The sequence below is a fragment of the Gouania willdenowi genome, chromosome 3, assembly GCF_900634775.1.
Source record: "Gouania willdenowi chromosome 3, fGouWil2.1, whole genome shotgun sequence".
In the NCBI taxonomy this organism is placed as follows: domain Eukaryota; kingdom Metazoa; phylum Chordata; class Actinopteri; order Blenniiformes; family Gobiesocidae; genus Gouania; species Gouania willdenowi.
Window position 1 is genome coordinate 27,155,688 of NC_041046.1, and position 15,953 is coordinate 27,171,640.

Below are 15,953 nucleotides of genomic sequence, written 5' to 3' on the forward strand. Positions count from 1 at the left end.
CGCTGTCATGATGCAAATGTCTCATATGCAAGCAGCGGAGGAATCAAGGAGAACTACATGCAGAGGAATACAAAAAATATAGTAAACTGATGCTTCCCCCCTAACCACAGAGAAAAATGACTTACAAATCTATGGCAATGGGCATGTGTTGTGACACAACCCAAAAATCACTGGAGTAATATACGGTGGTGGTTCTAATTGATTGTGGCTGCTTGCATTGTACCTAAAAAAAAAAAAAAAAAAACTACATTTACATGGTTGGTAGCAGAAACCAGTTTTGGTTTTGGGTCTTTCAGTCATTCTCTCATGTTCACTTTTAAATGGGGTCAAAATCCCACAAAAACAGCATTTTTTTTCTTCTGTTTGACAAATTCCACCCAGGCTCTGATTTCTTAGAGTGATGTTTCACATTCATTTTGTCAAGTTTTTGCAGTACCACCCATGAATGAAGCTATTTTAGCATTGCTAAAAAAATAAATAAAAAAAAAAAAGCAGCTTGTACGTGTCTTCTGTGAAACAAGTTTTTGGGCAATTACTCAGATCAGATGGTTGGGTTTTCTGGTTTGCTCTTCAGTTCTCCTACCCCCTGTATCACTTGTCAATCATGTGCTCTAACTTTTAACCACCTCCAAAACAGAGCAGGGTGCCAGCGGTTCATTTAGTGCCTGGCTTTTGCTCAGCTTCCTCCCATCCAACCTGTCAGTATGACACACACTGTTGACCATGCTTTCTATTCAGTACTGGCAAATTGATTGGTTTCAGTGGTTTAAATCAGCAATCAATGTCAGCTTCCTAACATAATAAGCCTTAATCATAAATCTGTGAGGTGTGGCTGGCCTGGCCCCTATTCATCATGGCTGAGCTAGATGGTCTCATCTGGGTGGAGCAAATGAACTACCCCTGTTTTGATTTTCCAACTGACGTGCCACATGAAACAAGGCTTCTCAACCCTCTCAAGTCTTCCCCACCCCATCCCATCGTCTCACAATCCTCAAAAAAACACAAAGACCCAAAAGACAAAAAGGATAAAGAAGTGCAGTTGTCGTACAAGGTGATGCATTGCCTGGACTGTGTGAGGTTTCTAAACCAATGCCATTCATTTATTCAGCAACAGAAAGGAGGTAAAATCCAAAGAATTAGTGGTGGGTCTTGCTGTTTTGCCTCTGTTCCCTCTCTGAAGAATAAAGTAGCTTAATTATAACAGCAGTAAAAAGGTAAGGTTCCCACTGCTCCCACTGAGCTACTCATATCCATGTATTGGGCTGACACAAAAGAGAAGCAAACTGCTGGTATTTCTGTTCATGTTGAAAAATCCGCATCAGGCTTTCAAAGATTTTCTTGTCAGGAAATCAGAGATACTGTATGTACAGCGATTGAGAAAGTGGCCACTGGTGGAGATTCAAATGACGATCAATGGCTGTTGTAACTGCAGCTACTGTATGTTTTCAGTCAGCACAGAGTTGTCAATGATGGATTTGCGATGGTCGGATCCGTAAGGATGATCTTCTATACATTGAAAAGAATGATGAATTGTGCGTTGTGTGTATTATGAAACTTTTTGTAGATCAGTGGTTCTCAAACTTTTCTGTTGCACGTGTTGTGTTTGAACTTTCACCCCCTCCTAATTTTTTTGACCTTTATGGAAAATTAAAAAAAGACTTTACTATTCTTCTGCAAAAGTCATTGAAATAACCTTAAAATGTCAATGTTCACCAAGGCCGTTCTGGCCCTCAGGGGCCCCCCAATTTGGGAATCACTGATATAAATGAAGTCCTATTTATTCATACTAGGAGTTCCTTACGTAGTTCCTTCCTTTTGTAAATTGGCTAAATCTTATTAACCCTGTAAGCATCCATTCACTGTAGTTTGCCTCTTACTTTGAACAAAGGCCATCTGGATTGATTAGAGTGTGCAAGAACCTATAGTTATTAAATAACCTAGTCTAAAAGAGCATTATTATTTATTTTTTTACCACTCTATATTTCATCCAGCAGTGTTGTTTCCCGCCTGAAACAATGTCTGATTGTGTCATAAAAATCCGGTTCCTTGAGGGAGAAGAAATTAGCCGAGTATATTTAAGCTCCTGCCAAATTCCAATCCCAGTTTCCCTTCTCGTGCTTACAAAGGCTTCAAAACATACCTGTTCAGTTATGAGGCAAGTCACAAAGCTCCAGGCGAACTTCAGAAAGGTTACCACAGGGATAACTGGAACGTGTGGGGGACAAGCCATCATAGCGACATTGTGTTTTGATCCTTTGATTGTCGTGAAGTAAAATTCACCAAACTTTTGGATTGTTCACCCACTAATAGGGAACGTGAGCTGGGATTAGTCAGACTTGAGGAAGGATAGTTTTACTCTAATGATGACTTGTTGTTGCAATAGTAATCCTAATTGTTTTGCTTGAAAGTTTGACACTGTGGGCTTTTAAGTCTAGCGATTTCTACTAAATGTTCTCTGGGCAATCCTCCCCTAAAAGAAAATGCTCATTTAGTCAGTGTAAGAGACACGCTAAGGTATTCCAGTTTCTCTGTTAGTGTCCTCAGGCTTATGGATTTCCCTAAGTGCTTCACCCCTGACATTAACCATGCTCTGCCTCTAGTGGATAATTTTCACTATGAAGTTAGTCCAGGAAAATAGGCCAGCCATTTTTTTTTTTGGACAGCTATCCTTCATTTATGAATATATACACATGAGTGAACATGTGTGTGTCCTGGAGAACTGAGAGGCTGGTATGGTATTCAGCCTGAGCTTTAAAAAAAAAAAAAAGGCCAAATGACACAGGGGACCCAAGGAGGAGAGAGAGAGAGAGAGAAGAGATGGCAGAGGAGGAATACTGAGTGTGAGTGCTCATCGACCCTCTCCGAGTAGACAGACAGGGACACTTAAGCACTCTCACACCTGCATCTGCCTTCCCATTGCATAGGGAGTAAGGGCACCGACCACACTGTCATAGCAGCTGCATGAGTGTTTAAAGTAAGACAAGTCACTTCTTCTAGTTGCATATTATTGCAAATAATTTACCCTGCAACGTAATTATCCAGGCCCTGCTTAATATGTAGAGTGTGCACTTCAGGTGGCTTGCTTGATTTGCTCTGGGTGGCGATCAGCTGCGAGTGGATTAACTTGTAGTAACCGAGGATGTCCCGAAAAGAAACGGTATCAGGAGAGAATGTGAAGTGAGGATGAAGTGTCGCCATAATTGAGTTGACTTTTTGCACGGGTAAGGTCAACAATGATGGAGGAACAATTTAAACGAATCATTTAGGCAACTCTTCAGTTTGTGAACAGTAGGTTACCTAGTTAGAAAATCTGTATCTCCCCAACCACACGCTGATATCATTTATGTTGTTTATTTATCAAAAAGAATTGCTCCATTTGATTGAAAGGGCCCTTTGTGTAAAAAATGAAAATGCTTCTTTTTGGAACTAAATGAATGATGATATCTCATTGTGTGTGTTTGGGAGAAAAGAAAAACGAATTTTGCACGCGGCATACAGCTTGGATTCGTAATAGGAGTTGATTTTAAATCCCCAAAGCTGGCTGCTGCACAGCATGGTACAATCACAATGGAGGGTGATAATTTAATTGTGCTAAACGGTGGATTCCATGTCAATGCTCCTCCAGCTGGGAGCTGTCAGGTAGTAATATCTCATTATTTCAGGTGAAGAACCCAGAGGAACCCTACCATGACACCTGTTAGAACAGGAGGAACCCCTGAAGGGAAACACATGATATGATCCCCACACACACACACACACACACTATAATTTTTCTCTCCTCCACATGTGCCACAAAGGCGTATACATACATGCACACACACAGCCCAAGGATTCAAATGTATGACAGAGTAGTTGTAACCCCTTCTGTTATTGTTTTATCACCTGCTAATGGCATGTGTGGAAAGAGAGCGCAATCTTCACAGCTGAGACTCACAAGGAAATCCTCAAGGTTTCTTACATCAGCAGTGGGACAGTGAAGTGGGTCGGATGGGGCTGGCGTGGCGGTGTACTTTAATCACTATTGTCTATAAAAGGGTTATTTAACATTTAGAGAGCATAACAGTGAGACAGAGCAAACACAAGAGGGTGAAAGTCAGTCAAAGCCTTTTATGATGAAAGAGGAAACGGGATAGCTGAGGACACATGGCCTGGCAGTCACACAAGCCCCCAAGATGAGCAGCCCACAAGTCTCTTTTAATGCTCACCAATTAGGCCGAGGCTGTTTTGCACGATGATGAAACATTATCTCAGGGAACAATTCATGACTCAAAGCATTCCAGGCCATATGAGCCCATGGCTGGAGAACTTAAATCCTAATCCCTCCAATGTGCGCAATATTGTCAACTATATATAGACCAGGTTTCTTGTCCCTGACCCTCCCACGTCTTTGCTTTAAATCTTCAATTTAACTGGGGCTTTGTATTGGAGAGTGAGGCTAAGATGTTCCTCTGCATTTTAAAAACACCTTTCCAGTTCTCCACATTTTCTCTACTTCGTTTGTCAAAGCACATTTTGGGTTCCGCTTTTCACCGGAAACATTTCTTTTAATTTTTAATGCAAGTAAAAGTTATTTCAAGAAACCACTCCATTAAAAGAAAACAGATTTTACACTGAAGGGCCAAGGGTGTACCAGCTTCAGAAATTAAGAAGGAATTAGAATGCAACGGTGGTACCCATTTTCAACTGCTTTGGATTTCGTTCCTCATCAAATGTCTTGGCTGCGTCTGAGCTGATCTACCGCACACAAACGCCCTTAGATCTCAGAGCTGTAGGATTCCCACTGCAAACATGAGGAATAAAACGTGCGATTGCCCTGAGATATTTTCAGAGAATTACTGCCACGCTTCCTTTTCCCTTTCAATAATATGAGCTAGTATTGTATGAGGCTTGTCAAGGGGTGGGGGTGGGGCAGAGGAACCCCTCTGCACTCTTTAGCTGCCTGAGCGCAGCCCTCCCAGCACTGCTAATAAATTATTAACTTCTGCTGACAAATACTGTTATGGAGCCTGCCGCAGATCTGTTGCCTTCTATAACAAGATTGCTGTAGACACATGTTACAGGAGAATGGAGTCTACAATGCTCCCTCTTTTCTTTTCTCTCTATCGCCTTCTCTCACTCACGCCTCAGCAGTTTGACTGATGGCGGGAGACCAAAGTAAAAGTGCCTGTGAGACTGAATATTTTAGTGGTAAAATAATACCACTTGATTTACTGTGTAATACAAAAGCAGTGCTTTGTTTCACTCACACTCCATTGAGGACGAGGTGCTTGTGTTGCGCTTCAGGCTCAAGCTTTTTGGGGGCATGAATAAAAAATAGTCTGAATCCTTGCTTGAGTTACCTCTATCACACACACACACATACTTACACACAACTGATGTGGCGCACACACACAGCAGCCAGTCAGGCACAGGGTTACGCTCGTGCCCCGCTCTCTACCTTACAGCGTAGTTTGTACACAAATTCCATTCGTAAACTGAGGGTGTGCAACGACAAAAAGGCTTTTATATCTAATAAAGCTTTACTCATTTCAGAACAGTTTCTAAATAGCAAAAATAAAAAAACAAAAGTCAGATGGCCTGTTGTTAAAAGCTAGAGGTAATGATCATTTTCAAGTTTATACATGGAATTGAGAATGCTTCACAATGGGCATGTTTCCTAAAGCCTATTCCTTCATGTGCAGTCCACAACTAAAAGTGAAAGTTTATCATTGTACCACAGACTCTACCTTTGAAACCCACGTCCCCAAAACAATTTGCAAATAAAAATCTTGTCACACTGACCCCTGTGGATTTAGAGAAATGGAGCAAGAAGTGGTGATCAGTGGTGAAATGTAGCACAAGAACTACAGCATTGTTTACGTGCAAACTAATTATGTTAATAAAGAAGAAATGGAACAATAGTTAAAACAATAGAACAGTATTATCCTCAACAACAACCTATTAGAATGCCACATTTTAATTAGAGTTGAAGAGTAGTTTATTTTATTCAGTGCCAGTGTTTCTGAAAAGAAAGAAAAGGTTGTTTTCTTTATTTATGTATTTACACCTTGGATCAGATTATCACTATATTATTGCTGGAAGTAGGAGATTTTGTGATTTGGTTTGTTTCTTAAACTACTCATGTGACACAGACTTGCAAACAAAATATGAATTTTCTTAAAGGGAGACGTTCCAGTGAATTGAATGCTATGAGCAAACCCTATGATTTTTTATTTTTTCACCTCACGTCCAAGACACTTCTTCAGTTCTAATGAAGATTGAGAGAGGGAATGTATTTAAGAAAAACTCTACACAGTGCAATTTGCCATTACTAAGTACAATGCTATGATTTTATAAAAGAAAAAAAAAACCTTTTTTTAATTGATATGTTTAAAAGACACATATCTTCTTTGACAACACCTTTTTTTTCAAAATTAAACCCATTTCTATTTAACGTGTTTTCAAAAAATGCTCACCCCTAACTTACCACCTTTCAAACAAAAAACCTTTGCATTTAGAACCTAGCTCTACATTAAGTGATTTAGCTACACATACACACACAAAAAGGCAAAAAAACCAAAAAACCAACAACAGATCTTTTTGTTTTTTCTAGTAACACTTGTTCAGATTACAGATATTTACGCCTAACATCACATACATAACAAACATTAAAACTGGTGATTGACCGATACATCAGCCGGCTGATGTCATCGACCGATTTTTGCGTTTTTTTACGTGTATCAGCATCGGCTGATGCGGGCTGCTGCTTTCACCAATCCACATTATTTACAGAGAGCAGAAATATTTTTTACTAGTTCTTGTTCTGCATCACCTGTTTTTAATATTTGTTTAATGTTTTACTTGTTCTTGTTTTAAATCACCTGTTTTTTTTTTTTTTACATTTGTTAAATATGTTTTACTACCTCACTTTTGTTAATTCCAATATATGTTCCTTTTTAAATTGAGACTTGTGACTTTTGTTATCATCATTGTGTAATTTTTATGATGTAAACTGAGGGAGCAAAAGTAGTATCGGCTCAAGAAAATTGTCAGTCTGTATCGGCTAAGGCTAAAAAAAATCAATATCAGTGTATTCCTAATTAAAACACATTTTACAGGTTTTTCTTTTCCTTAATGTTAGTGATATTAAGTCTTACTATTATTGTTTATTTTTGTATTTCTATTCAATCAAACTAGTTTCCATTTGTGCATCATTTCACAAGTTTCTCCATTCCATTAAGTTTTGATTTCTTTTTCTTCCAACCTGCAGCAGAGTCATGTCTTCCAAGCAAGCCACGTCTCCTTTTGCCTCAGTGGTTGATGGGGAAGATGCCATGAGTCAGGAGCACTTGTCTTGGGAAAAGGAAGAGAGTGCAGACGTCCATGGCACCCAACAGCTGCCCCTGCACAGCCTGCTTCATGGAAAAGCTCCTGACGAATTGCAGCAGCTCAGTAGCCTACCGCCAGACAGTGACTGGGACAGTATTGTGTCAGCCCAGCAGCGGATGGTAAGACATGCAAAACTCACGCTGACACAAGTGGGAGGTGAAAAACTGCAATCACTTATTATCTTATGAAATTCGTTTTTCACTGACTATATTTACTTTTAGAAATAATTCAGTCAGTAAAAAAGGATGTGTATATACTAGTTAATACAACCATCTTTGAGCCCTCAAGATTAATGCACATTTCCTTATTTTTTGTAAAAAACAAAACAAAAAAAACTATGGCGCGTGTTTGCCGTGGGATTTTGTGGCAACCATACATTTATTGCAATATACAACTACACAAAAATAATTGTTTTTTAATTTACTACTTTGTATGCACTCATTTCATAATACAGAGGCAAACTCTGAGTAATATAGTTGTCTTTGTCACATTTTATTTGGCATTAGTGAATAATTATGCACATTTACAGATATTGTACATGATATGACTGATAACACGTGTCATAAAGGCTATTTTGCACAATAGGTGTGCCTTCAGATTTATACTTGTACCTTGGGCACAAAAAGTTTGGGAACCACTGGGCTATGCTATGCTAATACATAATGCTAATGATACCAAAAGGTTCTGGAAGCTCAGAGTTTCTGTTCCTGTCAGGAATTATAATGCAACTGTTAAACTGCAAAATTCTGTTTATTTGATCATTCGAAACAGAAATTAAAGTGTAAAGTAGATTTTTTTTTTACCTCCCCCTTAGCTTCATGTCCGTAACAAATGTAAATAGTGTTTCCTTGTATACGAGCTATATCAGCAGTACAACCCCAACGGTGCACAGTCTAAGTGCAGCACGTGCTTTGATGTGAGCGAAGGGAGGAAAAGCACTGCCACTTGTGCACTATAGACTTTGGAGGCAGGTGGTTGTCTGTGACAGACGGGTCTGTAGTAAAGAGACCCAAAGGGCCACTGAAGTAGCTCCGCAGTTGGCCACGGAGACCCTCAACACCTTTGCATTACAGCACTACACACAGTGAACAGACTTAGACAGTCGTTCAGTGACATGAATAGCCTGTGTAACAGACGGCACCTCATAATGTGGCGTGTGCAAGGTGAAATATAGGCAAAGGATTTCTCAGGTTCTCTTCACGTGATGCCCAATTCTAAGGACTCAAGCTAATTTGATGGCTTTGAAAACAAACAAACAAACAAACAAACAAACAAACCACTGGTTGAATTGGATATTTTAATAACATTTTAAATCTGATAAAGAACAAAGAGGTTGAGAGCGTGCTTTAAAACTTTTGCCTTTCATACAACGACTGCATACTTTGGTTTGTATCAAATATCTACAAAAAAAAAAAAAAAAACTAATGTGTGTGTGCACCAATTGTGTGGCTGTCTGAAAGAATTCCCCCAAACAGAAGATCAGGATTGATTATGTTAACAGAATAAAGCAGCACTGCTCAGTGGAACAATGGATAATAAAGTTAATTCACGTTAACAGAACACAGGCTACCTTTTTATTCCTGTGTGACGTTCTTTGTGATTGCTTCAAGATTTTACCTTCTGTTCCGAATAGTATGAGGGCGAGCAGGTAAACATCTGAAAGTATAAGAAATGAGCAATTTCATCCAAAACTGTTAAGCTTTCTTTGGGCTACATGCCATCTCTATTCCCACTATCTAGAAAGCTATCAAAAACCCTTTCCCCTAAAGTACATTAAGGTTTGACATACACAAATACATATTTTAACCACAAAATATTAAAAAGAGTTATAAAAAAGACAAAGGCTGGTGCATATTATAATTTTTTATATCCCAGTGGTAAAGACAGAGAGTATAAGAGGGAGTCAGATGGGGGAAAGGAACGCAAGCATCAGTTTCCCTGATTACCTGAGTCTCTGGCCGTGCCATGCGTCCGTGTGGGCTGTGCCCTGAACCAGCGCCAACTGATTAACCCACCACTGCTCCTCTCCCCTCAAGCCCTCTCCACTGTCTTTGCCATGCTTCATAATCATCCAACACAGGGCTAGGAGGTGCAGAGTAGGCCGCCTGGTCGTGCCACCCTGGCACTCAGTACCAGACAACCCGACACATCGCTGCTAATCGGCCTCAAGCCCGACATACCACACAAGGATGACAAATTGGCACTGTTAACACTCCTGCCTGGTTTACTGCATTCCTGTCCTTTTATTTAGGATAGACAGAGGCTCCAGACATGGTTGTATCTTTTAACCAGGCTGTAATACACGCTGTTATCATACAGATGTTGATTAAAAGCTCACATTTCCTCATTGGATACAAAGACATATCAAGTTTGTATTTCTTAGTGTTTGGGCCAAAGTTTAGATCATAGATAAGTGTTTCCCTGTTATAGGTTGTGACTCCTGGTTGTTTAGCTTCCTTCTGCCTTCACAGACTGCACAGACTATAATTAACACCACCTTCTGTCAGACACAACCCTCAGCCATGGTCCGTGTGCTTCCTATTGCACTCCCATGAGCTGAGTATTCCCTTCCTCCACGCACCCATTCCTCTACTTCTTCCCTTCATATGTGGTTGTGCACAGGGAGCACTCAGCCAGTCAGTCAGAGATAGTTAAATACTAAACCATACACAGGTGGGACTAAAGAACAACAACAGCTCGAGACAGGACACAGATTTACGATAGCTTGAGGCACTCACAAGAGAAAAGGTCTTCACAAGAAAATGAACAAATTACACAGCAGTCACCCAAACACAGATGCACACTCAACAGCAATTTGAGAGATTACAGTTGGGAGGTCTCTCTTTGCACTTTCTGCAGTAGAAAAGGAAAGTCGGAGCACATTATGGATACGCTCCATCAAAGTGTGCCTCATCATTTCATCTCCATTTTTCACTTGTCATATCTAATTTTAAAGAGCAGAAAGCGGTGTTAAAAACACAGACCCCTCTCGTATGAAAAACCTTTTGATATTTCCAAAACACCGCTCAGCTGCAAAAGAAAACCTCATGTAATTATTGTGTTTGAATAAAAAGAAGAAGAAGAAAAAAGGAAAAAATATGTCACAAAGCAAAATTACGCAGAAACACTCATTCAATTCAAATCCCATTCCTTGTTGCCTCCCCTCCCAACTTTTGTTTGTGGCGCAGGAATCTGACAGCAATAAAGTATGTTCCCTGTACTCCTTCCGGAACAATTCTACTTCTCCCCACAAGCCTGAGGAGGGGGCCAGGGAGCGAAGTGACCTGCTGAGCGGATCAGCGTTTGGAACTCCAGAGCGCCGCAAGGGAAGTTTGGCAGACGTAGTGGACACACTGAAACAGAAGAAGCTGGAGGAGATGACAAAGACAGAGCAAGACGGTATGACTCCTTTTCTGTCTGTCTGTCTGTCTGTCTGTCTGTCTGTCTGTGTGTCTGTGTGTCTGTGTGTGAATGTAGGAGGAGTGCAGAGAAATAATGTCTAATTCCACACTGTGCAGCATCTTCTTAAATTCTCCTTTTTTTTCTTCACTAATGTCTGCCTTCTTTCCCTCTTCTATCTCCCCGTCCCAAATGCAAATGCTCATCATGCAAATACAAGCTGCTAATAGTGACGTTACTGTGTTTCCAGTTTGTTCTGAGCTTTTTCCAACATGACAAAGAGTGTGTGGTACTGCACCTCAGCATAAGTGTGGTCCTCTCCCAAGCCAAGGAAAATTCCTTGACTATAAAACTCGCAGGGCTAGCCCTACGCCAGGAATATTACCTCTTTATTTTGGTACACAGGCCACTTTTTTCCTGTGTGATGTTATTCATCAAAATTTGCCACCCACAACAAACTGATTCCTAAGCAAACTCACTTGTTACCGTAAACATTATAAAGACTTCTGTCATTCGATGTATTTATGCAAAGTTGGACATGAATTAAAAGTGGTTTTTGTGCTGTATTAGGACGGTTACATGTTATTCATAAATGCCCCTTGTTCACCCTGCTCGGCTCCTTCTCCTACAGCCTGCAGTCTATCAAGAGTATGGTAGAAAAACAAATATTTGAAAGAGCTGCTGAAACACATCCCCCGTCTTAATTAGGGCTGTAGTAATATAACTCCATCCAATCAAATGTTTAATCCCTTTGGGAATACATGTGTCTCATTTAGTGTCTTGGGAGCTCTTAGCTTAAGCACTTCATCAGATGAATAAATTAAACCTCTGTCAGCCTAAAAATAATTTGCCACTTCTTTTTTTTTTTTGAACAGTCGTGTTGCAATCTTTGTATATCAGAACATTACCTGCTCTGTCCAGGTCAATGGTCAGCTTTATCGATAGGAAGAAAGTCGATGGTTTGTTGTCATCTTGATAAGAAACCAAAATGATTTGTCGATGTTCTGGGTTTCAGTAGTTTGTTTTTAATATGGACCAAAACAAGAGGCATCTTCAACCTATGAAAACAATGGTGTTGCACATTGTTTCAACATTTAGTGAATTCCCTGTCATTTCAATGGAAAACTTGGCTACTTAAGTTGAAAAATATCCCAATATTAATTTCAAAAGTAAACTTTATTTATATTTTTTCCCTTTATTTTAGTTGCTTTTTTCCCCGCTATCATATACAGACCATTTTCAAAAAAATAGAATATCATGGAAAAGTTGCTTAATTTCCATAATTCCATTCAAAAACTTACTTTCATAGATGATAGATTCAGGGCCCACAAATTAAATTATTTCAAGTATTTATTTGTTTATTTTTCCATCATTTGGGCTTCCAGCTTATAAAACCCACGAAAACAGGAATTCAAAAAATTAGAAAACTGTGAATAAATCACCATTTACTTCTCAGTGTTTGCAAAAAAAAAAGAGGAGAAGAAGGACTGGACTGGACTGTTTCATTCGGGAATCAAGATCCAAGGGTTTGGAGGAAGTATTCTAATTTTTTGAATTCCTGTTTTTGTGGGATTTATGAGCTGGAAGCCCAAATGATGGAAAAACAAACAAATAAATACTTGAAATCGTTTAAATTGTGGGCCCTGAATCTATAATCTATGAAAGTTTAACTTTTTGAATGGAATTATGGAAATTAAACAACTTTTCCATGATATTCTACTTTTTTGGAAAGGGTCTGTACAATCATTAAGGTAATTGGGCCATTCTGCATTAACAATGGAATAAATCCAGTAATCCCTGGAGGAAGTCATGGCAGCACACAATACGTTCTTATTTAAAGTCTGTTTTGTTGAAGAAAACAAAGTATCTATGTTATCACTTCTTTATTTTACCTTAAGGTAGAAACACATATTTTGTATGTGTTGTTTCCTGCTGAGATTGTCAGTGCTTTCTGTAGAGACAGTGAGCATTATGGTAATGAGCCCCAGATGGTGATGGCTGGTTGTTGCAGTAATTTAAATGGTCAAGTGCAGCTTGTAATCCAGGGCCGTATGTTAGGGCAGGGAGGAGAGAGTGCTTTAGAGTGCCATACAGCTGTTTTAATCTCCTGTTAATAATAGTGACTTGGTTTGCCTCATGCTCTGTGTATCATCACCACCAAAATAAACTCCCTTGTCGAAGGAAATTTGTTCCTGAGCAAGGACCACGGCAGAACATAAGAGGCTCACAAAGTTCAGTGTGCTGTCCCCAAGCTGTGGTAACGGAGAGCTACTCTGTTTCTGAGAGCACTCGAGAAAGCTTCCGTGGTGATGATCAGCGATAGCTGTAAAATAGAGGGAGAGGAAACCTGAAAGAAGCCTTTGAGGGATCATAATCTTCTATCTGCCTATGGAGAGAGAATAAAAGGGCTGGATTAATCTATCACAGCATATTTAAGACACCATTTGTTGTTCTAATGATACTACTAATGTGCCACAAGGAACAGATGAGCTAAAGCTATCGCTTATCTATGCGCAGCAACTGTTGTGTCTAATTCTGCTTTTTCGGTGCCGGCCTGCTTGGGATCACAGAAGTCCTCGGAGACACTTCACCATCTGCTACCATTCTTCTGTGGTCAAGATAGTTCATTGTCCTGACGGACAAGGATACGCAAGTCGCCCAACATAGTGTTACTCAGATATCACAGTACATTGTTTGGACATTGGACATGAATTTCTACGAGTTTGGTCTAATGGACATGAAAGTTAACCTTGTGTTTGACTATTACTATCAGTGCTATTTTAATAAGGTTTTTTATTTGTGTTTTCCAATGAAACAAAAAAGGTTTAAGTTTGTCAATACAATAAAAATTGACCTCTCCTCCTAATGATGATGGCTTAGAGCAGTGTTTCCCAACATTTTTTGTCTCATGTACCCCCCGAGGCCTCTCTTCAGACTACGAGAACCCCTTCGTCACTCCAATTTAGTAACCTTTCTTGTTTTATTTACATGTTGTTAATAGCTTGAAAATGTCAACTTGTACGATTAACGCACACTAAATATCAATTTTGTGCATTACAATTATTGTATAGCAGAGAATATATTTACCTCCATTTTTAGTAATGTGCATAACATGTTAGTAGCAATTAGTAGGATATTAAGGCCACAATATTTATTTTATTAAAGCAGTTTATTGTCAACGGGTGGAAAAGATGTTGGATGAGCATGTACGGTGTCTGAAATAGGCTTAAAAATGACTCAGCATGTTTGAAATAGATTCATCAATGTTTCCAAGTACCTCCTACAATGTACCCCTAGGGGTACACGTACCCCTGGTTGGGGACCACTGGCTTAGATCAATGTTTCTCAAATGGGGGTAAGCGACGGCACTACAGGGGGGTACTTGAGAGAGAAAGTGTAGAAAATTACAAATGAAAACATTAAATATATGGGGTTTTCTAATGTTTTTTTTTATTAGTTAAAAATGAGAATCATACTAAATATTAGCAGCAACTCACAAAACGACAAAAAAAACACACAAAATAAGAGAAAAATATACTGAATACTGAAACAACACAATGATAACAAAAATGCACACACTAAGAGAGAAAAATAAACAAGATCAATACAAAATACATAAAGATAACAAAGACACATACACCAAAAACACACACACTTGAGAGAATCATTAAAAACATTTCAACATACAAAAACGACAACAAAAACACACATAATAAGAAGAACAAACAACAACAAAATATACAAAATGACACCAAAAACAAACAAAAGTATGATAGAAATGATCTTGATTAGAACATAATTATATAAATAAATAGAAATAAAATCTATAGAAATAAATATTTTCAGGAGGCACTAGTAAATACTGATTTATTTGACTTAATTACAAAGTTAGATTCTTTAAAATGTGTATCACTCATTCATTTCATTGTTATGCTCTATAGTTGTTTTTTTATTGTATTTTGAGCAAAATGTGTTATTCGGATAAAGGTCGTACTTGGATTAAAAAGTTAGAGAAAGGGGTACTTGAGCCAAAAAAGTTTGAGAACCACTGGCTTAGATGCATTTTAGAACACTGAACCTAAAGTAGGACCATACTGAGATAGGACCAAGTAAAGAATAGTGGTTCATTTTTGCCCATTTATTGCAAGTAAGCAATTAAAGCTGCCGAACTTACCCCATCCCACCCCCTGAAACGTCTCCTTTTATGCAGCTTGAATTCACTTTTGTCCAAGCGTTTCAAACTAAAGTTGCTACTTTTTGCTTTTTACCGTTGGTTATAATCTCACTGCACAGCGTTGAGTGAATCCTGTGTTATACCAATAGAGTAGATGCAAGTCAGTTCCCTTCCACCCTCATGTATATGTGATCAAAAAAATGACATAACTGCTTGTAATTGGCAACCCCTGCACCAACCCCAAACCCCATGAGCATGACAAACCATGGTGAAATAAAGTGGGCACCCCTGCCTTAGGATAAACCCTAATTTAATAGAGTCCCGTTTCCTCCATTTATGTTAACCTGATTTCTTTATTTATTATGATGCTTAATAACATTTACAATAGAGATAGTGCTGATAACTACAGGCCTCATTCCTGCATCCCTCCATCTCTTTATATTTGTGCCCTTTCACCCTCTCTATCCTTACTCCCCATTTCTGATCCTTAAAGTGCTTTTAGTGCTTGCGGCTGCGCTAATGAATGAAAATGTCCTCCCAGCAGCGAGCACTGCATTTAGCTGAATAGTCACCTTTGCTGTAAAAGCTCTGTTAGGCTCAGTTGCCAGCAGGGCTAACGATTGTGCCCCATGTTTATTTACTAGGTATTGTAAATGCATTATTTATGGATAAGTCTCCAGACAGCACTTGAGAAGAGTTAACAAATGCCAGTGTAAAGTATTAGGGTAAAAAGAAAAATAGCCACAATTATAAAACTGCAAGGTGACCTTGATTTGATTTACATGCAATTAGAACAGTTTCATAAAATGCACTAAAATATGAATCAACGCAGCACAATTCAACACAGAAACACACTTTATTCCAGGACAAGGATGGAGAATGGGTTTCAGGATCCTGCTGGACATATTTCTCTATTCAGTACTGAATTGTTGACTGTAGGCCACATCATAGACACTTTTCCCCATTACTTTGGGACACTTTAAGAAGAGATTTGTTTATTCCTTGTAAATGT

At 39.0% G+C, this 15,953-nt stretch overlaps 1 protein-coding gene across 7 annotated transcripts in view; it reads left to right on the plus strand.

Moving 5' to 3' along the window:
- The window catches only part of sox6 (SRY-box transcription factor 6), a 138,000-nt gene that overhangs the window by 38,037 nt on the left and 84,010 nt on the right, over positions 1 to 15,953 (plus strand). For all 7 annotated transcript variants that reach the window (XM_028436609.1, XM_028436593.1, XM_028436617.1 and 4 more), the window contains 2 exons: positions 7,250 to 7,487; positions 10,557 to 10,767. In XM_028436609.1, the coding sequence (XP_028292410.1) occupies positions 7,250 to 7,487; positions 10,557 to 10,767 (449 nt within the window). The remainder of the gene's footprint in view (positions 1 to 7,249; positions 7,488 to 10,556; positions 10,768 to 15,953) is intronic.